At 39.4% G+C, this 25,749-nt stretch overlaps 1 protein-coding gene across 1 annotated transcript in view; it reads right to left on the bottom strand.

Annotated features, from left to right (window-relative positions):
• The window catches only part of NLK (nemo like kinase), a 116,576-nt gene that overhangs the window by 12,756 nt on the left and 78,071 nt on the right, over window positions 1-25,749 (bottom strand). The window contains exons 4-7 of the mRNA XM_075196753.1: window positions 16,093-16,199; window positions 9,227-9,312; window positions 7,445-7,654; window positions 171-272 (exon numbers count right to left, since the gene is read on the bottom strand). Of these exons, the coding sequence (XP_075052854.1) occupies window positions 171-272; window positions 7,445-7,654; window positions 9,227-9,312; window positions 16,093-16,199 (505 nt within the window). The remainder of the gene's footprint in view (window positions 1-170; window positions 273-7,444; window positions 7,655-9,226; window positions 9,313-16,092; window positions 16,200-25,749) is intronic.

Raw genomic sequence — 25,749 nt, 5'->3', positions numbered from 1 at the left:
ACACCAACAATGGTTCATTCTGTAGGTGTGTGTGTATAATTGCACTTTATACTAAAAGATAACTTATTTGGTAAAAAAAAAAACCCTGGGCAGGTGTGTTAACTTTCCTTCTTTATATAATAGAATTCAGTAGTTTTCGACTTGCAGTGCGTAAATACAAGTTGTATTACCTGTTTATGAGGACCCCTGAGTATATGTGCCTTGGCGCCTTCACAAGCCGTCCTCATTGCTTCAAGTGACGGTGTTCCCAACAAATCTGTGATCAAATCCAACTGAAAGATCAAACATTACAGCAATCATTACTCAATTTTCTGGATCGTTCTGAATAATAGTTTATGAACTTTTAACCCAAGTCATGGACCTGGCTGGGAATACATCTGCAGACAGATAAAGGGAACATTCACAAGAGATTTTATAACCCAACGTACCAGATATCTGTCAGATGGGATCAGATGAGATCAGATGAGGGGCCACAACTTACGGTGTAACAATGGATACAAGCAGAAGGAAGGCCAGTTTATATAGGATATATAGTATGTTTCATGCAATGTAAACAAAAATATAAAATCAGGGACAGATGTATGGAGCCTCCAGAAACAATTTGCCAAGTTTTTCCATTACCAGATACTCCTTAAAGTGCAGGATAAGCTCTACTATAAGTTAACTACATACATCTAATGCACCCACCCAGGAAAGAAGCAATGAACAATTAAAAAAGCAGGTTACCTAGACAGCGAATTTAAGATTGTACATCTACAACTAACACATATGAAGCACATGTGCTATGGTTCACTCATACCTATGCGGTTCCTATCTGAATTTAATGAGACATTTACGGTTAAAGCATTTAGGGAAGTACCAATTCACCATCAAAATACAAGTATAAAATAGATTATGTGGAATGTTCATGTTTTCCTAGTAAGGGTCAAAGTCACTTGAAGCGCTATGTTTAGACTACACTAAACTACACTTAAAAGGCACCATTGTCTATCCTCACGCTGTATCAAGCGTCAGTTTGGTGACCTAGTTTGTGTGTGTGTGAATCACTGGACAGCAATAATTTACCTTTTTCTTTCTGGTTTCTGTACACTCTTGCTTTAAATGTATTTTTAGATCTAATGTGGTAAACAGTATGGTAATTCTTCTTGGTGTTTGCATTTGTAAACATACAGAGAAGCCATTTCCTCTGCACACAGGCAGGATCCAGTGGGTTCAGGCAGAGAGGAAGAAGAGATGAGACACTTAACAGGTACTACGTTTATATGTGGGGCTTATTATCATCTAACATATATGGGTATATATCATTATTGTGCTAAAGTAAACCAATACCTGCCATTGTTACTAAATTTCTACTGGATGTGCTCATTACCAAGCGTATGGATTTGTTTAAGCCCATCATCTACGGTTTTGATATTTTAGATTGTCGATATAGATTGTCGATATAGATTGTATGTACGGTGCTTTGTATTTTTTTTTACTTCTTGCTATGCGATTTATATCCTTTAAATAAAAAAGGTATTTTTGAAGTAGTTTGATTTTGATGTCATCTATTAACCAGGTTAACTGTATATTACCACCCCCCCTTGTCCCTACACCCGAGTCTAAATACAACCTGCCATCCTCTACCAATGTGAAAGATCCCTACTCCAGAAGCTACATATAGATGTTAGTACAATCCATTTATTTCATACTATAAACAAATTATAAGCAACCAACACATGATATTTCCATTGAGGGATATTTCAAGACCCTCATCCATCTCACAAGAATCACAAACTTCATCTGATGCCAGTGACTCATAAATCAAGGATATAACTAACTTTATTTTCATTTGAACCAACTACATAACTCTACAAATAAAAGACATCTAATATCTGAACACAGAATAAGATGAAATTAAGTAAAGTGAAACGTGGACACTTATGCACCTTTTGGATATAAAGATATTGAACTTTTTAAAAGAGACTGGTTACCTAATGAACATCCCTTGACTATACAGGATGCTGTCACATCAAGACTCTTGTAATCCAGGACATGACAGTGTTGTGAAAGGTATGAACTAATTAGCTATTCTTTCCTAGAAGTATGAATGTGGATGTTGTAGATTTAGAAATCCAGCACTCACTATGACTTCTCCAATCAACTGCTCCTTTAAGATCAAGCATTACACCAGTAACATTGTGTGCTTTCAATTTTATTTTTGAAGTTTTGGTTTTAATTTTATTTTTAAAGTTTTAATCTTTTCTATATTAGATTGTTTCAATCTCATCCATTACTTTGATACTTACTAATACATAGCAATACTAGCAACAATTTCTACCATTATCGAAATTGGTTACAGTGACAAAGACACTAAACATTTCAATTATAGCCATATATTGTTACAGTCAAGGAAAGATATCCTGAACATATTGCAGCTCTTGTAACAGTAATAGTGTGTACTAATGGTTTACTCTCTCACCATACTATAGTATACATAGAACATTATGGATGTCCACAGTACTACATAGGATTAGTGTTTACTTGCTCACATTACTGTAGTCAATCCTATGCAATGAAAAAAAAGTTTGGACTACGCAAGTAGTCTTTTTTATGCGCCATAGCATGTTGTGCAGCCTTTGAAATGAATACCTGTGTTTATGGGGGAGATGAGGGGGGCACAAAAATCCCTAATAACACCAGTGGCAATGTTGTACAAAGCCTCAACTTTATTAAGAAATCTATATGCCATTCTAAGCCTATCACAAGGTCGGTGGTAATCGTTATTACTATTACCAGTATTCCGACATGGAGAAGCCCTACAAAGAAAATCCGAAATTATGAAAAACCGATTAAAAACTAAACCGACTTGCTTCAGCCAGACATTGGACATCTCCGATGAAAGCACCATGCCGACAGCAAGCGATTCCGATTGAACAAGTGTTCGGCACTGCAGGCCGACGTCATCGCAACGTCTGTCAATAGAAATTTAAAGCGGCAATGTGGGGTCCCCTAAGGTTAAGTGTTTAAATACTTAACCCGACATTGCCGCTTTAAATTTCTATTGACAGACGTCCCCAACCCCACAAGGCTTTGTCAGCAGACAAGTATAGTTATGTCCTTTGCCACTTTACTGCTTTGTTCTCCACAATGACCAGGAATTGCTAATCTTGTTTTATTCGAGAAAACAGTCACTGCAAATCATTGCTGGTACAAGGAGTTATATTTCAGTACAAAAGTTTGTGTAAAGTGTCCCCATCACCTATACACCAAGGGGGCAGCAACTTTGTGGAATATTCTTACAAGCCATTCCCAAGGCGCTCATGACACCACTGCAGCATATGGGACTTCTAACAAGGTGATGGCACTAGGTCCTAGTGCAGTGTTGGCTAACCTGTGACACTCCAGGTGTTGTGAAACTACAAGCCCCAACATGCTTTGCCAATATATAGCAGCTTGTTGCTGGAAGGGTATGCTGGGACTTGCAGTTTCACAACATCTGGAGTGTCACAGGTTAGCCAACACTTTCCTAGTGTGTTGCAAGGCCTTACATCGGCATGCACCTCACAATGACTGCTTCTAGTATATACATGATGGATACACTAAGTTACTCAGGATTCAAGAACATGAGAAACATTGCGTCAGCCTGTTTTATAACTTCTGAAAGGTTAAAAGGTTCCAAAAATGGCTCTATAAAACAAAGAGCTTCTCTATAAAAAGATCTCAGGCAGCGTGTTACTAGGTTGCAGGCGTGTAAGATGAGTCACCACACGGGCGAAAGAGTTAAAATCAATCCGTAGGCAAATATACCTGTCAGGCAAAGAAAAGGGTATAATTCAACCTTTATCAGTAGGGGTTTGTGCACCTGGTCCTCAGAGCTTGCCAAAAGGATTGTTGTGAAGGCTGTAGCTGAAGTAGTAATCAGAACAAATTCTCCCTTGAGAACTGTAATTGCTACAAAACGGCTCGGTGCGAAGTTGCTTAGGAAAAAAAGGCACCTGGGTATCATGTTCTTTTGAAGGACTACAGAAAATTAATAACATTTGTGAAGTAGAAGTGCCTTAATCCTCCATGAAAAAGGAGGTTTTTTTTAAGATTGGGCACTTTCTAGTTAATAGATGTCACATATACACAAAGGTCTATAATTGCTGCAGGTCGTCAGATATAGGCCTGTGGGCAGGTGTTTTACAGGATAATTTAGATTGTCACTTGGTTTTACCTGTAAAGACACTAGACCATTTTTTTGGGTAGGTCCAAACTGAACAATAATCTCAGATCAACTCTGCAAAACTCAGATTACTGGACAAATCTATTAGCCAAACTCCGTTCACCTGGCAGTTCTAGAGCAGCTTTGTGTCCTGCAATACATGCAATCCTAGAACCCTGTATCAGCGAGTCCTGTCATTACTATATAGTCTAAATCAGTCTGCTCTAGAAGAGCAGGGAAACGGTTGTCTTTTTTTTGTGCGTTTATATTTTTCTTGAGCTGCCTACCGACTCCGTCGTACAATTGTACTGGTAATTTCCAAGCGGTGTTCCATCAAACAAACAATCTAAAAAGTGACACACATTAGCTGACCAGAGGGAAATCAAAAAGATTAAGAAATATACAGACACTTATGGGGGGGGGGGGGATAATTCTAGTTCCTCGGACCGGATCTCCCCCCCCCCCACCCCCCCACCTTCAAGGCCTGGGAATATAATTCTTAAGGACCCAAGTCAGGGAACTTTACACTACCTTGTGGTGGTCCCTCCTCCCCAGAGGAGACACCTTATACCAGCCGATGATTGTATTAATCCTGTGTCTACTTTCGCCACTGCTGTGTGTGCATCCGCCTATCTCTCGTCGCTGCCCGCATGTGGGAAGAAAGCAAGATTCAGCGATGGCAGAAAGCTACAGCCTCGCAGGGCAGAAGGTAAGGGTCAGTGGGAAAGACTTTCAATGTAGTGCTGGTAATGGTAGGGTAAAGGTAGTGGCTAATCATGCAACGGTGGGAGAGAGCTATTCATTTCTTGGCGGAGGCTATTTAATGGTGGTGATTACTTAATTTAGACATTAAGTGGGGCAATGAGACTAATATTCAATGCTGGAATGATTTGGGGGTTATTAAGTGAAGAGGAGGGTGAGTTTTGAGAAAAGAAGGAACAGTGATTAAACATTAATACTAATTAATTGAATGCTGGGATGTTTGGAAGGAAATTGTTTATTAAATGTGGATACTAATAATTTAATGTCGGGCAGGTTGGGAGGAAATACGTGTATTTATTAAATGTGAATCCTATTAATCTAATGATGGTGCTGTTTAGGGTGAAGGAGGCTCACCAGGGTCACTCATTGCTAGACTTCCCATATTTCATGTACCTAAACAGGGCTCCAAGATTCCAGGATCCAGAAAAACAGAGCTTAAGACATGTACAATAACAGCAGGTGGTGAAAGTCACAAGAGCAGAAGTCTGCCAACTATACTTGTTCTGGTAGGGCAGTCCGGATTTTGGGCTACTGTCCTGCTCAATTAGGACATTGTACCGACGCAGGGACAGTTGGAAGATCTATCGAGCTCCACACTGCTCTGCTCATGAAGGGGAAAGCTGCGTGTACCTAATAGTAATGCATGCAGTATTGCTTGACTATTTGAAAGGGATGTGAAGAGTTTAGAGAAAAGCTTAGCACGGTCTAAAATTATAGCCACACCACTTGAAAGCTGGACACACCTACTCTGGAGGCGTGACGTGAAAACCCCGCTCTAGAAATCCTGCTTTTGATCCCGATATAATTCATAAAAGTTGCATGAACGCACAGACTAACCAACCAAATAAAGTCATCTGAATATGGAAAAAGCCTTTAACTTATGTGATAACAGAAGCATGCACTAAGGATTGCATGTTTACAACCTTGTCTGGCTGTAGATGTTTGCATGACACCAGCTTACAGCTCATCTGCAGACACCGATGTAGTCTGAGGACAGATGTAGTCTGAATCTACTGATTCATTCTGATGAATTCATTTGCTAATTCCTTCCTCTCTTTCTAAAATGTTTCTAAGCAGACTAATAAGTTAGAGATCAAAAGTACTTGAGGAATTGTACAAATGTTGTCTGAAATCTTTGATCTTGTTTCAAAGCTTCTATATATCCAAACAAATGCGAGAGGAATCCCAGCCGGAACAAATACTTCACTACTTTGAAATGTTAGGTGCAGGAAAGTACACAGTGGATGCAGCACTAATGAGCAGGTTATGGAAATTGAATTTTGATTTTGTTAATACTTGACACACTAGGTATACAGTTCTTACACTTCAATACAATCATACAAATAGAGACTTTGCGTGATTGATTTTAGCTGGTTTACCTAGCAACTAATTTGCTGTAGACAACAGTTATAGTCTGTCTACAGAAGTAGGAATAGGAACACTAAAAAACAAATTCCGCTAGTAAAAGGTGTTGGATCCCATCTCTAGTTTGCACGTTCCCTTGTTTTTCTCTGGGTAGTCTAGTTTGCAGTCCACAGACAGACATACTAGTAGGGTTATTGGTGAACTAAAATTGGGGCGTGTACCGAAGTGCATGTTGGTGCTATATAAATCACTACTACAGCTTCTATTACAACATTCACAAATGTTAGAGTTCCTAAACTCTGGATAAGCACAACACATGTACAATTTCTATAGTATCTTGGAAATGAGCAGACATCCTCCTCACAGTTGTCAGAATCGCTACACAATTTTGCAACACACTTTAGCTGCTACACAGAAAATGCACTGCACAGTATACAGATAAAAATGGAACCCCAACATAACACAACCTCTAGTGTTTTAAAAATACAGCTTTACTGTGCAATCTACAGTCATAATTCAACTTAATCTATCAGATTGTGCTTGTTGCTATGGGTTACATACAGCACATGTTGCAGTGTATGTTGTATGTTCTAAAATAAGCCCTTGTGTGTCACTATTTAAAAACGTGGTTCTCTCTCTCTCAGGACACCAGTTTTTACCATCTATTCTCAACTGCACATATTTCATTTTGTAATATTTTCTTTGCCATCACTCCTTTCTTCAGTAGACGAAGATAAATGCTGCGTTCATGTTCTCAGAGACACAATGTTCTGTGGTTAGAACACAGACTAGTTTGTGCACTTCGCAGGAGGAGAGAAGTGTGAACTGCAAAGTAGACACAGGACAGGATCACCCACAGCAGCTGTGTTCTCACACTTCTTAGTATTCGGAATAATGTTCAGTTGTAAGAACAGCAACCTTTTCCTGTAGCCTGTTTCAAAGTTCACTTACCAAGAAAACTTGCTCAAAATAGGACATTAATGCACAGTAATAAAAGGTCAAACCATTTAAATGTGTTATGATTGGTAATGTAAGCCAAATGATTACAAAATAAAAAGGCACGGTGATAACTGAAAGTGAAAATAGGGTACACATTTCATGTAATGCAAATTTATAATGTACAACAATTACCTGTTGTATTGGACTTTGTGCCTGAAATAGTATTCTTCGCCCAAGCAGCTCTGCAAAGATGCATCCTACAGACCAGATGTCTATAGCATTAGTGTAATGACGGCTCCCCATTAGGATTTCAGGAGCCCGGTAATACTGAGTGACAACTTCCTGAGTCATATGACGAGATTCGTCAAGTTCTTCCACCCTTGCCAAACCAAAATCACAAATCTGGTAAAATAAAACAAAATAAAAGAAACATTACACGTGTTTTTACGTCAGGAAACAGGATTCACCTGCAGCAAACAATTTTATGTCAAAATACAGGTAGTACACAATTTACAAAAATAATAAAGGAGATGAAATGTAATCTCTCTTGTTGGCATTGTTTCACAAGCTTTCGATCTTGTATGAGCCCAACCTATGTAATAAGGTGGTGTAGAGCATCCATTTTGAATGCATGGAGTTAATTAGCAAAATATTGTATATGCTCAGGGGCTTAATAGGGAGCACATGTGGGGTGTTGGGGGAGGGGAAAGACCCTGGCATTAACCATAGCCAAGTCCCCGCTCTCTCCGATCTGCTGTCAGAAGACAGAGCATGGCAATCCACTCCTGTATGAACTAGAGAATTTCTCAACTGTGTGACCAAATACAAGGGCAGCAACAGCTTTACGATCAGCTGAGATATGTAGTAGACGAGAAGGGACTGCTCTTCATATGGAGCCAAATGGGGGGGGGGGGGGGCGCACTCCTGTCTAGGTGTGATATACAGAATATCCAAATACCAAGGAAGGACAGGGGTTTCCCTTTAATTCAGCTGAGACATGTAACCCAATGAGGGGCAGGTTCTGTCTATCCGGCTGCAATATATAGTCATCCGCCTAAGAGCATTCGCTTCTACTCAGCTACAGAGAAGTGCAACCGAACCTCACACTGCTGCTCCGCTATGTCCAGCAAACCATAGCTGCTAACTAATGCTTCTTTTCCCTGTTCTATTTCTAATCACTGGTACTGCACACAAAGAGAAAGTAACACATCGTAAACTTAATTACACTGAATAAGCAACTGCATAAGGAGTAGATTTCTTGTTGTAGAAAATAGTGAATTAAGAGCTGAACTGGAACTCACAAGGTTGAAAAATCCCTTCTCACATATCCTACAAACATTATACTTCCCTAAAATACCGACCACTAGCAAAGACGTGACTTTCGGGTACAGTTGCGAAAATCAAAATCAAATCTTATGGTTTGCTGTTGGGATTAGCATTTTTTTTTTATCTACACACCTATTCATAAACATACCCATGTGTGTCAAAAAGTTTAAAAAAAATAATAAAATAAAATTACAAAAAGATAAGACTTCATTGCAGTAATGAGGTCAATATGGTAAAGCAAGTGTCAGCTGTACTGTGGTCCTTACCAATCTGACACTTTCAAATTTATAGATTTTATTTTTTGCCGCTGATATTTTCTGAGAAATCACTACAGGTTAGGTCAACAGAAAGACGGTGTCAAAATAAATACTGCAATTTTTGGAAGACAATTTACCCGGATAATGTCATTTTCATTGCAAATAACCAAAATTAGTGAGAGGGGGATTGTATGCTTTATTTTTATTTTTTTAAGGACCTGAAAACTAATAATCAAAATTGTTGAGAGTTTGTAAACTGTTTAGACATGAGTTTTACACACATGCTGATATCTGTCAACCATACATCTTATAAGAGCCTTTGTGCTGAGGAACTACTTAATATATACTTTACACACATACTATATACTTATTGTTTTTAAAGAATAACTACCTTGAGCACGCAGTTGCTGTTCACAAGGAGATTCCCTGGTTTAATGTCTCGATGCAAAATGCCAGCTGAATGTAAATACTTCAGACCTTAATATTAATTAGGGTGGGGGAGAGGAGGGAGAAAAGAAACAAAAAAGAAAAGAAAAAAAGCTTAACAGAAGTCACAGCGATACAAGTCTGTGTTCTCATTAATGTGGTTAAGCATACATATCAGAAGAAACAAGCACTTGATTTGTCCTATTCTGTAACTATAAAGTTCCCACAACTCATTTTTAAGATACAGCAACATGTTAGGTTAGAACATATATTGTTTTCTATTTTTATTGTCAGATGTACATTTGTTCTAACATCTATATACCAATGAGGAATACACCAACAAAAAAAAAAAAAAGTACACACAATAGTTGCACGATTTTTAAGATAAGATTTTCCTATTGTCAATGAAAGTTACAACATGCTGATGCTTAAGGTAACAGATCACACCTTCTGTCCAGTCTATGAGCTGCAGATTTGGTGGATTTAATGTTTCCTATCATCATCATCATTTATTTATATAGCACCACTAATTCCGCAGCACTGTACAGAGAACTCACTCACATCAGTCCCTGCCCCATTGGGGCTTACAGTCTGTCTCTCTCTGTCTGTCTCTGCATTGGGAAATTCAGAGAGAGAGACAGACAGACAGGGAGAGAAAGACGCAGAGACAGAGACAGAGACAGAGACAGAGAGAGAGACAGAGAGAGAGACAGAGAGAGAGACAGAGAGAGAGAGACAGAGACAGAGACAGAGACAGAGACAGAGACAGAGACAGAGACAGAGACAGAGACAGAGACAGAGACAGAGACAGAGACAGAGAGAGAGAGAGAGACAGAGACAGAGACAGAGACAGAGAGAGAGAGAGAGACAGAGACAGAGACAGAGACAGAGACAGAGAGAGAGAGAGAGAGAGAGAGAGAGACAGACAGAGAGAGGGAGGGAGGGAGGGAGAGAGAGACGCAGAGACAGACAGAGAGAGGGAGGGAGGGAGGGAGAGAGAGACGCAGAGACAGACAGAGAGAGGGAGGGAGGGAGGGAGAGAGAGACGCAGAGACAGACAGAGAGAGGGAGGGAGGGAAGGAGAGAGAGACGCAGAGACAGACAGAGAGAGGGAGGGAGGGAGGGAGAGAGAGACGCAGAGACAGACAGAGAGAGGGAGGGAGGGAGGGAGAGAGAGACGCAGAGACAGACAGAGAGAGGGAGGGAGGGAGAGAGAGACGCAGAGACAGACAGAGAGGGAGGGAGGGAGAGAGAGGGAGAGACAGACAGACAGAGAGAGGGAGAGAGAGGGAGAGACAGAGACAGACAGAGAGAGGGAGAGAGAGACAGAGACAGACAGACAGAGAGGGAGAGAGAGACAGAGACAGACAGACAGAGAGGGAGACGCAGAGACAGACAGACAGAGAGGGAGACGCAGAGACAGACAGACAGAGAGGGAGACGCAGAGACAGACAGACAGAGAGGGAGACGCAGAGACAGATAGACAGACAGAGAGGGAGACGCAGAGACAGATAGACAGACAGAGAGGGAGACGCAGAGACAGATAGACAGACAGAGAGGGAGACGCAGAGACAGATAGACAGACAGAGAGGGAGACGCAGAGACAGATAGACAGAGAGAGAGGGAGACGCAGAGACAGATAGACAGAGAGAGAGGGAGACGCAGAGACAGATAGACAGAGAGAGAGGGAGACGCAGAGACAGATAGACAGAGAGAGAGGGAGACGCAGAGACAGATAGACAGAGAGAGAGGGAGACGCAGAGACAGATAGACAGAGAGAGAGGGAGACACAGAGACAGAGAGGGAAAGACTAGGGTCAATTTAGATAGCAGCCAATTAACCTACCAGTATATCACCATGGATAAACATTTTATGTCAGTTGTACCCAAGACTACAATTTGTGCTAAAAGACTGGAAAAAGCAGGTATGGTTTTGTTGTTAATTTTGCAGTAAACCAAGTAATTGCCAGGAAATTATAAATGGTGGCAGATTACCACGTCATCTTTAAGAAGCATTAGATTACTAAAATGCTGATGGTCAAGTTTTATATCTTGAATTGCACTAAGCTGTAATGTACCTTCTCTCTACTGCCAATTTTTGTGCTACCGTGTTAACTTTTATATTTCTATTATATGAATGAACTAACTTTATATGAACACTTTATGAATGTGCTATTCACTTCTGGTTTGACTCTGCTTACAAAGCCCTCTCCACTGCCCCACATATCTCCAACCTTCTTTCCATTTACACTATTTTGTTGCCTGCGATTGGCCAATGACAGTTGCCTCTCCTCCACTCTCACCACATCCCATGCCAGGATTCAGAGTTCTCCTGGGCTGCCCCTCTTCACTGGAACGTCAAACCACGCTCTATCCGACTGTCCCCTAATCTGTGCTCCTTCAAACGGGCTCTCAAAACTCATCTGTTCCTCACAGCCTACCTAACCATCTCTCAATGCTTGATGTCCTTTCTCTCTCACCTGTCCCTGCAAGTGCTCCTCCTCCTCCGCGTGATCCCATTACCTGACTCCCCTTGTGTCTGTTCGCCCTCCCTTTGGTATGTAAGCGCTTACCAGCAGGGCCCTTACCTCATGTCTCTCTACCATGTTGTCTCCAACTTCACTGTACAGTACTAGCTATGCTTAGAACTGTTGGGGCAGGCCTGGCCAACCTGTGGCTATCCAGGTGTTGCGAAACTAAAAGTCCCAGCATGCTTTGTCGGCAGATAGCTCACTGATAGCTGGCAAGGTATGCTGGGAATTGTAGTTTCACAACCCCTGGTGAGCCATGGGTTGGCCAGACCTGTGATGGGGTTTTGGTTTCACTCATTTATTGCTGTGTACTGTTTTACCCTGTATGGTAAACGGTTTGATTCTGTACTGCGGTGCGGAAACCTTGTGGCGCCTTAAAAATAAAAAATAATAAATAATAATAAACAGGCAAATGGCCATTTTCTCGTCAGCACTACAATAGAAGAGTATCAAAATGTACTCAACACTTAAAGCTACCTCCACTTTTTATTTTAAAGTGTAAAAGACCCCCTAACATTTTTACTAATTAAACTACCTACCCCTTTCCATGTTAACTGCTATAAATTTCAAGTTACAGGTAGAAAGAATAACCTACTATAAAATATTTAGCTGATTGTTCTTATATCAAACTGGAGCTTGAAAAATCCCAACGAAAGGGCTCTACATAAGTATCCAGTCAGAATGTGAAACTTGTGTCTGGTATGTGACCAGGGTGATGATCTCTGTTCCCAGAACATCTGCTGCAACCCCAGTGCTTTTACAGCTGCTTTTTGCTTGTGAATAACCAGGTTATTGTGTAATTTTAACAGTTATTCACTGTGATCAAGTGTTCTTATACTACTGTTAACAGGCGTCCCTAGGGCCATCGCTTACAGCACCTGCTCCTTCCTGTATAACTGTCAGAATGATAGGTTATAGCTTGTAACACTTGCTTAAAATTACTGCCGATATGTTATGAAAGAGAGGTGTTCCTTTCTTTGATTAAATGTATTGTTTTAACTTATTACTCAAAGAGTAATATATGTGGTCCTTTTGAAGGTTACAGGCCGTGCAACCCCTAAAAAGTGTATGAGGTTGACAGCAAACAAGACCAACGTTTTGTTCCCTAAATTACCTTTTTCTTTCACTTGTGACTAAACTTCAGACATTTCCTTTTTCAGATCATATTTGTGCACTATGGTGACTCAAACTGCACTGTTTTCTCTCACTATGTTTATGTACATATAAGGGCCCCCAATCATTTATCAAAGTGTCAGTTTCACTTCTATAATTAGGGCATTTAAATTATGTCCCATCAAACAGTATGATTTATGTAGCCTTTATATCTATTTATTGTTTGTACTAAGCATGTTATTAATTAATAGGTCTTCTGATACCACCATGTATGTATCTGGTTGACATAGACCATTCTATTTTAATTTGAAGGCCTGTATTGTCACTTTTTAGTTTAAATGAACTAATTTTATGATTTGTTTTGTGCCCATTAATATGTTGTGGATATTTTCTTGCACATTAATAAAACTAGATAATCATGGTAACAAGTCCAGATGAAATAAGTTTATATTTAAAATAAACAGACAAAAAAACCAGTAGTTTCTAATTAATCTCACAGCAGCTGTCTGGGTATTTCTTTATTATGATAAATTAGGAATGGATAAGACTGTCGCAGTAATGAGGCCGATAGGGTAAACCTAGTGTTAGATGGGGTAAGAAGCACTTTTACGACGAACACCTTCAAAGTTATATACTTCAAATATTCGCTAAGATTTTCTGAGTAATTGTTACAGGAAATATCCATAGAAATTTCAAAATGGATATGGGATGGGGGGGGGGGGGGGGGGGGGGGGGGGGGGAGAGATTCTGTAACATGCATGTGACCAAGCAGCGCAAGCCATGGGGTCCTGTCACGTGACAGCAAATATGCTCTGGATGTTGCCTGTATGTGGGGGAAAAGAGCGCAAGAGTTTCCATGGCTCCAAACATACAAAACTCCACATTGCCTGACCAATAGTCAAAGTAGTCAAAGTCCAGGACCATACTGGCATTTAGGTTTCTTCTATATCCCTGAAATATGTAAATAATGAAAGTATATCATTATAAACAAAAACTAATTGGATGTCCAATTTGAACAACTCACTCTTGCAAAAATGATTCTCATTAGTTCTGGTAAAAAAAAAATAATATTTTAAAAATAAATTACCGTTGGCATTGGACCGATATTCAGCACTTTGTTTGTATTTTAATATTTGTGAATTGTGCCTGTGCCTCTAGAATTCCGCCATGGAGCTTAAAGTTTATGGCGTACAACAGGCACATTTGCAGAGGAGCAGATGTTTGCCCAGGCAGTGGGGAGTGAATGTGTTACGAGCCAAGGATGAAGCAGGCGCACTGCTGCGCTCCGTTTTGGAGAGCAGTGCAGGAACCAGATTATTGAAATGAGATAAAAGGTGGAAGTTAAACACCGTCATGGGCTTTGTAGTCATGCTGAGGGAAACACAGCCATTTCCACTCAGCAGAAGTGTTGAAATGTCGCACCAGCTCAGAGACAGCAGAGATCTCGTCTAGTCTTGTGCGTTTAGTGTTGCACTTCGACAGAGAAACACTTACACACCCCTGAAAATCTCCCCACCACAGTACTCATATGACCACACGGTGGAGGTTAAAACGAGCATTAGTCTGAAAAGTAGTGGTATTAGAGGGGTACGAGGTTGGCGTATGACGTGAGAAGTAGGCATGTGTGCTGAGCAGACCGTAAAGATGCAAAACCAAAAGGAGTTTTGTGGGTGGCATCAGGTGTGGTTTGTAAATCTTCTCCTGTGTGTGCAGACTTATGGTGTCCTTAGAAAAACCTTACTCAGTAGTTGGTCTCACATGATGATATCTCTGCTAATTTATTATCGCTTTTATCTATAACTTTGTAATGCCTCTGCTAGCAAGTGATAAAACAACCCTCCAATATCATCAGTACTTGTACCCAGGAAAACATTCCTCACAGTGCTGGAGGAATTATCCATCCATCTGTGTAGATTGTTACACTCTGCAGTCTGTGGAAGGTTAGATTCATGTTTCAGTTTGACTCACTGTCTGCAGCAGAGTGGTATGGGTGGTAGGGTTGCAGCTCCACCATGCAGGCACATTTACAGTATTAACACATTTAAAAAAAAAATTTTATCCACGAAAATTAAGTAATTTACTACCAATCATTCATAAATAAAATGTAACATTAACAGTACAACCGAGTCAGGCCACATACCCAATGCCGCTTTACTTGAATTTTTTTTTTTGCACATGTATTTATACTGGCATTAAAAAAGATCACCAGAGACATTCTTAATTCGTTTGGCTGTTTTGCCCGAAAAACACAAATACAACGCAAGTAAAAACGTCAGTGTGTACGGTAAAAATAGAGACAGTGACTTCTAGTTACTGACCCGTTAACATGCGTTAAAACACGCAAAAGACACCAGTGGCTAAGGACATAGAGGGCCTTGGTAAAGCCATCGTGCAGCAGGAGGGGCACATTTAACATGTGCGGACAGATTTAGAGTTAGGATTGGGGACACTTCTCTGTTCAACTCTAAAATCCCATGTACAATAAAGCTGCACCAGTATGTGTGTGCTACATGGTTTGTCCAGGTGCTCCTAGTGTTAAATTAGGCCCTACGAGAAATTCCAGTGTAAAGTTATTAATATACATACGTAGCGCACATTGGTGCGGCCTGAAGATCCTGAAACACAAATATAAAATGGGATCATTCAGAGCCAATGTGTTGAAAGCTGGTAGACTTCATACAGATTCATCTGCTAGTTTGCTCCAGTTGTACATGTTCACTCTCACTACACTATCTATCTGCTTAGAAGATTAAAAACAAAAAATATTGTACAGCTGTAACCCAGTAGGTAAGGTTATACGGACAGGCCTCACTCTTTAAAGCAATGATAAAAATACCTTCTTTATGGTATTAAATTGTTTTTCCATAGGGAAATAAAAATAAATGGATGTATTACCCCCGTCATGTGAAGCCCTGTTCTCACTAATTACATGAGAGGTCAGGTCACTGCCTCCAACAAGATCAGTACATTCAGCCCTGAAATACAATGTGCTGCTGTGAGCATTCTGATCCCCTAATTGGCTACAGGTTGCTTTATCCCTTTACAGTTTAAAACTGGATTCACATACACAGCACCTTTTTTTTTTGGTTATTTTCTAATATCCTAGTCAAACTCACCTTACAGAAAAACAAAAACCACACAAAAGATCATAAAATAAGAAATAAAACAAAAAACAAAAAAACACTTACCTCTTAAAATCTGATACAAAAAAACTTTGACGTGATCTGAACTGAGAGGCTGAGGAGAGACAATGATCTTATGGAGGTCACTCTGCATTAACTCTGTGACGACATATCTGAGAAACCAGTTAAGGTAAACACAGGACAAGATTTATTTACAGTGAAGGAGAACAGATTTGGGATTATTATAATGATAACAGACATACTGAATAGCATAATATATATGATACAATATAATCTAATGATTGTCTGCAGGCAACAGTGAAGCATAGTGGATGTTCCTTGCAAGTTTGGGGCTGCATTTCAGCAAATGGAGTTGGGGACTTGGTCAGGATTAATGGTGTCCTCAATACTGAGAAATACAGTCAGGTTACTAATTCATCATGCAGGCATCTGATTGGCTCCAAATTTATTCTGCAACAGGACAACGACCCCAAACATACAGCCAATGTCATTAAGAACTACCTTCATCGCAGAGAAGAACAAGGAGTCCTGGAAGTGATGATATGGCCCTCACAGAGCCCTGATCTCAACATAGAGACTGTTGGGGATTACATGAAGAGACAGAAGGATTTGACCAAGCCTACATCCACAGAAGAGCTGTGGTTAGTTCTTAAAGATGTTTGGAAAAACCTCCCTGCCGAGTTCCTTCAAAAACTGTGTGCAAGTGTACCTAGAAGAATTGATGGATTGATGCTGTTTTGAAGGCAAAGGGTGGTCACACCAAATATGGATTTGATTTAGTTCTGTTCATTTACTTTGTTACTAACAATTAACAAGATGCAAACTATTAACACTTACTTTTGAAAGAATTCTTACTTTGCAGCATTTTTTCCACACCTGACAAACTTATTATCTCTACACACACAGCTAAATTTAGTTGATACCAGAACCTACTAGTTAAAAAATATCTGCATGGAACACACAAAAAAAAAAGAAAAAGTTCAATAACTGAAAAGCAAAATAAGAACATGGCAGAATTGAATTTTTAGCAACTTAAGTCTTAATATATTGCATATTATCATACCACACTACATACACAGCCATTTATTTCTAAAATCTTTTAGAGTAAAATATCGCACACAGTTTATAGCATGTCTATTCAATCAGGGTCCTGCTCAATTGTAGTTTTGCCTTTTGACAACAAACCAGCACTGTGCATTAATACAGCCTGTTCTATACTGGTGTCTCCCAGGGCCATCTTTTCCATTGGGCATGATGGGCAGCTGCCCGGGGAGTCCCACGGGCAAGGGGGCCCCATAGGCACGGCTCTTAATGAGAATAAATAATCCTGCAAAAGAAAAAACCTGCAAAAAAAAACCTACAAGGGTCACTGAGCAAGTACATCTATCTATCTCTATATATCTATATCTGTATCCGTATACATCTATATATCTATATCTAGGGGCCCCGGTGTACTGTTTTGCCCGGGGGCCCATAATGTTGTTAAGATGGCCCTGGTGTCTCCTCGCCCCTTTACTCAATGTCACTCAATCATGCTTTAACCTGTTGCTTAGGTTGTGGTGCTTTGATGAGCAGGCAAGAAAAGGAGGTGATCGCACCTTTAAAATTGTATATTTGTAATTAAATCTTAAATATAATTTTGCCCATGACCACTTAACAGTGTCACCACAACACATGAAGTGTTATAATCCAGCATTTTATACAGCTACATGAAGAACTGCAATAGAATTATAAAAACAGATAGAAATGAAAGCTTATATAATTCACAGCATTTCAGTTGTGCTTAAACAGAGCTAGAATCTTCATTACTTGACATAATGTTCCACCTTTCTGTGTGTGCACAAGTTTTAATTTATAATATATATTTGTCACAATCCTGATGTATTTCTCTTTAAACCTGATCAGTATAAGAGTTGGAATACAAAGGATTAAATTCTTAGAGCCTAGTGAACATAGTCAAAAAATTAATTAAGTGAGCAGATAAATACAGATATTTTGTGGCAATTTAAATGCAAGTTCAATGCTTAAATATGAAGTTATATGGGAGCCCTCCATAAGTAGCTAGTACGCTGCAGAGGGAGACACACAATTTGGAAGGTTTTGTTCACGCTTTTAACAGTCATTGTTTTTCAACACCTGTGTGTACGGGCCCTACGCAAAGGACAAGGTCATCCCTTGCAGTTAGAAGAGAATTATTATCCAGCTGAGCAAAAGGGATCTTTACCATCAGAGCCATGAAATTATAGGATGTTCCCCCACAAGAATTGGTATTGGCAGACTATGATAGAGTCAAGAAATGACTAAACATCTTAGCAAAACAGAACATAGAGATCAAACAGGCATTAATAAAAACTATAGTAGGTTAATAACGGCATTTGTTCGATTGCCAGCATGATTTTTTTTTTTTTACAGAAGTAAGATTTTTATCCCACTGAAGGCGAGCTGGACTACACTTTTTTGACTTCCTCTAGATTTTGTTTTTGCAATTAGTGACTTGCATAAGTACCTGGTGACCACATAAATTATGTAATGTCTTCTATTTAGTGTGCTCATAATTTTATGTACCAAACGTCCAAGATGTGATTTTTTTGTTGTATAGAGCATGCACAAATTAAAAACACAAACGACAAAACAAACACTCTCATGTAATGCAGTACAGAGGACACAATCAGTAGGCTGTGACACTGTTGTGGTTACAGAACTAGCGTGCCTAGAACAGCAAGAGGCATGTTTAAATGTGCACCCGAAACCACACATTTGTATTTTAAGATGCAGACTAGAAAATAAATATATATATATGGTTTTTGTTTTTTTTACTTCATTATTATGCTTCCCATTTGATCCAGGAATGTGTGTGTGTATCAGGAGGTTTTGATATCAGACAGGAAAAGAATGGTGTAGAAATAATATTTCACATGCATACCAAACTATAGGATGCTACATAGCGGCTTTACGTTTAGATTGGGCGATAACGGAGCGTGCTTTCAGCTAAATAGGATGTGACGTATTTACAATTTCCTTGTTATACTGTTATATAGCCACAGTACTAAAAATTGCCTTAAGATGTAAGGCAAAATAAGGTTTGATAAATAGGCCCCTAAATATTTTACCAGCAGCCACAAGAAGATCCCGATATCCCACTGAACTGCTAAACTGGTTTACATATGGTAAATACCCACACTGTGCCGACAAGGTAAGTCTACCTTTGTAGTGAGGTTGATTTTAGGGCAGGGCATATACTCTCAGTTAGCGTTTGTGTATTTAACTAATGGTTAGATAAAGGACAGGGTACAGATTTCGTCACAATTAACATTGCAAATAAGCCCACAAAGATGGATTTACCAGGTGAAAGTGAGACCAGGCCCTGACATGGTTTGTTCACTGTCAGGCAAACCTTCCACTGTCCCGATTTCAGTGGGACAGTCCCAAATTTAGGGCTTTGTCTCACAGGTGGTAATAGTGGGAAAGGGAGATGGCAAATGATCAGCCTAGCTCTTTATAGTGCTAGACAGCCCTCTGTGGGGCATGACCACGGCCACTGTCAGAGATTTGCATGTCGGGAGGTATGAGTCAGGCAAGGTTTGCAGATTAGCGCCTGCTCGGTCCTTGCTTTGCCAAGCCTCAGATAACTCAGCGATTTCTAGTAAATTGATAAACTACCCTCTGATAATCTTTGGTTCAGTCCACAAAAAGGCAGCTCCCATCATGTGTAGTCTATTGCAAAAATGATGATAGGAAAGGCCAAAAAAGAAACGTACAATCATTTATCCCACTCATGTGTCACTTCTCAGGTACTAAAAACACAGATAAGGAGGGATCACCATATTAAAATGAAAATTCAATCGTATATAAAAGAGTTAAACAAAACAATATAACCTAAAAGTAAATCTAAGGCATGATTCGGTAATATTAGATAGTTTACTACATTTGAAAGACTAGTCATGGCCAAAAGTTTTGAGAAAGACAAATATTTTTCAAAGTCTGCTGCCTCAGAACGTCCATCAAGCGCCAGGTCTCCTAAAGTTGATTCACCCGCGAGATCGGGGCACCACCAATGCAGAGCTTGCTCAGGAATGGCAGCAGGCAGGTGTGAGTGCATCTGCACGCACAGGGAGGCGAAGACTTTTGGAGGATGGCCTGGTGTCAAGAAAGTCAGCAAAGAAGCCACTTCTGTACAGGAAAAACATCAGGGACAAACTGATATTCTGCAAAAGGTACAGTGATTGGACTGCTGAGGACTGGGGTAAAGTCTTTTTCTCTGATGAATCCCCTTTCAGATTGTTTGGGGCATCTGTAAAAACGCTTGTCCGGAGAAGGAAAGGTGAGCCCTACCATCAGTCCTGTGTCATACCAACAGTAAAGCATCCTGAGACCATTCATGTGTGGGGTTGCTTCTCAGCCAAGGGAGTGGGCTCACTCACAATTTTGCCTAAGAACACAGCCATGAAGAATGGTATCAAAACATCCTCCAAAAGCAACTTCTCCCAACCATCCAAGAACAGTTTGGTAATGAACAATGCCTTTTCCAGCATAATGGAGCACCTTGCCATAAGGCAAAAGTGATAACCAAGTGGCTCAGGAGCAAAACATCGAAATTTTCGGTCCATGGCCAGGAAACTCCCCGGACCTTAATCTCATTGAGAACTTGTGGTCAATCCTCAAGAGGCGGGTGGACAAACCCACAAATTCTGACAAACTCCAAGCACTGATTAGGCAAGAATGGGTGGCCATCAGTCAGTATGTGACCCAGAAGTCAAATGACAGCATCCCAGGGCGAATTGCAGAGGTCTACAAAAAGAAGGGTCAACACTGCAAATATTGAAACTTTGCATACACTTAATGCAATTGTCAATAAAAGCATTTGACACTTATGAAATACTTGTAATTTTACTTCAGTATACTATAGCAACATCTGACAAAAACGGTCTAAAAACACTGAAGTAGCAAACTTTGTGAAAACCAATACTTGTGTCATTCTCAAAACTTTTGGCCAAGGCTGTATTAGTCTGTAGCTCTACCTTATCCCTCCTATCCCTAATTAGGTCCTATCAAAATCTAAGGGGTACATTTATCAAGCTAAAGTGGAGATGTTGCCTATAGCAACCAGATTCTAGCTATCAATTTGTAGAATGTACTAAATAAATACTAACTAGAATCTGATAGGTTGCTATAGGCAACATCTCCACTTTTCAAACCCGTCAGAAACTCGCACCTTGATTAATTTAACCCCAAGTGTCAAATCTTGTTATGTTTTATTACATACTCTCATATAATATTACATTTATATATACTTCATTTTATACACACACACACACACGTGTATATATGTACACACACACAATGTGTGTTTAGTAGGTCAGATATGAGTTCTAGAAAATAAATGCTAACTGAGATCTCTTCCTGTCGAAAGGACATTGTTCAGCAGCATTAGAAATACAACCCAACCTTTACAATTTATTTCATTTAATCTGCTAGCTTTTAATTCCATTTTTCAATTTTATGCCTAAATAATGAGGGCATGAAAATTGAAAAGACATAACACCGTGTAATTTGATTACGACAAGCTTTCCTTTTCACCATTCAGACATCCCTCCCAAATCTGTATCTATTTCATGAGGCTCCAGAATGCCTCCATTTGCTGCCAGGCCAACCAAAGCAGGGAAAAATGAACGGAGGGCCAAAACAGCACCTGCACCAGTCCCGGGCTGATATGCATTAAGTGGAGCTCACTTGAAAGGGACTCTAAGGGGCCATTAACATAAAAAGAAGCCATCTGATTATTGTCTCTCAGTAATTTAATAAGGGCATCAGAATAGGAGTGAGTGATGATCGTGTTTGATGTTCCTGTTTCCTCTAGATGTGACAGCCTCTCAAACAGATGGTGCCCAAGAGGGTTAGCGCTTCCGTTCAAGCCCACAAATGTGAGGAACAGACAGGAAAACTGGCATCATTATAGGAGCAGATTTCATTCACATATACTTCTATTTATTTTATAGCTAGAATAACAGGTGATGAGTGAAAATAAACCATCTACGTTCACAACTTCAAAATTAGCCTGAGAACATTTCTTTACCCACATATTAGTCATATCCTACAGTTTTATTGTTAGATCTGTTCAGTGCATTTCAGTAATTCTTATAAAGCAGTCCCACTTGTTTCATGGAGAGGGCAGCAGACCACCTATTTCTACACATAGAAAACAAACCGTTGATATGATACAGCAGGGTTTCCCAGCCAGCAGTACGTTTCAAAAATAATTTCATTTGCTACGAAACAATAAAACATTCAGAACTACTTATTGCTTGGTAAAAATGTACATATTATATGGGACATTTGGATAATTATTAGAATACAGGAGTGCAAAGGAGGTCATATTTGCAGCATATTTTGACCTATTTAACAATTCCTCATCACATGGGTGAAAACCCATTTTAGTCCATCAGTTGGCAAAAAAAAAAACAGGCATATTACAAGGAATTTCCTAAAAATAAATAAATCTAAAAGCCTTACAGTGCCACATAGTGTGAAATCAAGTGTACAGCCATTAACAGTAATACACTGCTTTTTGCTATGAAAGTAGAAATATATTTTGGGAAAAAAATGTTTTGAAATCATAAACTTGTAAAAAGATAACATTGATATCACGTCCAAATATTCCATACACAAAATGCCTACAGTTGTTTTTCATGTATTTTGAGGCTGCACATATTATACGATATTGGCATAATGGGAAAAAATTTGGCTCCCCACTCAACCTGCCTATATGGATGTAGATTGACTCAATGTTTATACAATCAACTATGTACTAAATCGTATATTTTAAAGACCAAGTAAACCTATTATTGGAATCTGATCAATAAGTCCAAATAAAGCCTGTGTTTCTATACCAAACAAGACAGACACTTACGGAGAAATTCAATTCCCCCCAGAGAATCGCCGCACTAAACCTATTACCATTAATACGGTAATTTTAACCCTGCGTTCTGCAAAAAGTTGGCGGTCAAAATTACAGTATTACCGGTAATTACGGGCACTATTACCGTAACTTTCGGCAGTAATGTGGCCAATTGAATTCCCCCCCTAGAATTATGTTTATTCATGCCTAATCTGTTCGGTGTGCTATGAAGTGGTTGGCTTGCAGTCTCCTAGGTAATATATATTAGCTGTACACTGGTGCAGAGTGGCAGACTGAAACACAAACAGTGATGTCACAGCTTAACATGCCATGCTTTGTTATGTGAGCTTTTTGACCTAGAACAGCAGTCAAGAGAAAAGAGGGCTTTAAGCCTATAGCAGTGATGGGCAACCTGATGCACTTCCACATGGGCGGTCCTCTAACCTTCAAAAGGGCGGCACATTACCCTTAATCTCAGTAATAAGTTACAACACTACATTTAATCAAAGAAAGACACATCTGTATTAATATATCAGCAGGCATTTTAAACAAGTGCTGCAAGATATAACAACCAAATCTAACAACAAGGGAGGAAGGAACTGGGGGCCGCAGGTGAAAGTTTAGAGGGACACATCACGATAGACACTGAAATAAATGATAATTAAAAATGTAGTTATATTTATAATATTCTCTTTCTTTAAACTAATCCACCATGAAGCTTGGCGAGTGATGCAAAATGTATTCTATAGCACTTATAGAACATATAGATAATTATTGCGAACTATTACACGGCCTCCACCCAGGTACTTCTTAATGCCACTGGGCTGGAAAACTTTTCTGGGGAGATCACCGACATACATAGTGCACACGTTCATTGCTGACCATACATGGTCTTACGCTGCATTAGAGCTTTCCAATTAAACCACAAATACAGCTTGTAAAGCAGACACGATCTGGTAGATCATATCACACTGGGCATGTTCGTGTTGTCAGAGAATGACCTTGCACAGATGCCAATAGCGTTCATCTTTAGACAGTATTTACCAACATGCCAGATGATGATACAGACGAAATCACATTAAGCACAGGGCTTGGTTTTGGGACCACAGTAATGTCAGCTAATTGGCCCTATATCGCCACATCTACCACCAAAACGAGCCTGGGTTCACCATGTGTCGCCAACTTAAAAATACTGTACATGAGCAATGGGATTACTCCTAACTTATTCACCATTTATCATTTTACAACATATTATTTCAAAGCCATACTTGAATAGTCCCCATTTTTTGCACAAAATGAGCATTGTATCACAATGCAAATAATCTTAATTGTTTTGTACTGCAGTAAAAATAGAAAATTACTGCGGCATCATTGACAATAACTTGTTATTGTCAGTTTATTTCTTTACCTTATTTGTAATTAACTTCCAAAAGCGGATTTAGATACCTGTGCAACATATAATTCTCTTGAGTGAAAAAGATACGTTAACAGTTGGGACAGTTGATATTGTATGTGGTTCATTCACTCCAACATCCTGATTATCAGGCCTTTTTCCTAATTTGGGAGCAGTTAGGAGATCTACAACAATGAATGATGATTAATACAAGCAACTAGTGCATGTGGCACTGAAAGGGTGTTTTTAGGAGAGGGGAAGGGGGGGTGCGATGGCCACAGCACTTCATATGGCCCCAATATGACCTGACATGACCCCTTTTCATGCATGCCCACTCTGTGCTGAATTGTAAGAAGGCCTTAATGTTGGGAGGTTTGTAATACCGATCTCCCACAATAAATTATAAAAAAAAAAAAATGTTAGTATAGATCACTGCTGTCCACATATACAAAAAAAAGGGCCTAATTTATGTTTTATGTGCACATGGGCCAAGTACCGTAAAACCGATAGTGAGAGTCTATTAAGGTGGTCAGGGAAGGTGGGGGCCACTGCAACTGGCCAATGGCTCTAGTGTAGATTATACACAGGGTTTCCACATACATAAAAAAAAAAACAAAAAAAAAAAAACAACACATGGCAGCTCCTCAATTCAGTCAGATACCTGCACTTTTATGTGTGCTATATTGAGAGAAATGTTCAGCAAATATTTATTCAATTCATTCAGTATACTGTTATGCACTATTTAACATTAACACGTGCTATTTAAAGCTCATATTGATCTTCCTGCTTAGCTCCATTATAAATGTGACGTTCTCTTTTACTCCTACTTAACATTACAATTGTAGCCCAGTAATCAAGAGGGACAAGTAGCTAGTTAATCGCTGTAAATGCTGCAGTGGCACAGAGAGAGCAATGGAACGAATTCAACAAAGGCTAGAGAGCCAACTTTATTAACAAAAAGGTTGCATTTCATTACAGGAGCAAAGGGAATGTGGCCAAACTGATAGATTTTGTTGTTTTGCCTGGTCACTGAACAATCTGACCAGTGTCCAATATGGTTACATGTGATTTAAATCCCTACTGTGGTTATTTGGGATTATAGCAGTCAAACTCCTCAATAAAACCACCACGCGTGGTTAGAAGCATGGAAAGTTCTGTATTCCACACATAAGTGCTACAGTGCACTCAATTCTATTTATCTGTATCTATAGCTGCTACCCCTTTAATTAGTGTAAAGGGCTAATGATGTACAAATACATCATAAAAGAAACAAAAAAAAATTATATATCTATATATATCTATATATATATCTATATATATATATATATCTATATCTATATATCTATATCTATATCTATATCTATATATCTATATCTATATCTATATATCTATATCTATATATATATATATATAT

Source organism: Mixophyes fleayi, chromosome 2 (assembly GCF_038048845.1).
Source record: "Mixophyes fleayi isolate aMixFle1 chromosome 2, aMixFle1.hap1, whole genome shotgun sequence".
NCBI classification, from domain to species: Eukaryota; Metazoa; Chordata; class Amphibia; order Anura; family Limnodynastidae; genus Mixophyes; species Mixophyes fleayi.
This window is presented reverse-complemented; position numbering and strand designations above follow the sequence as displayed.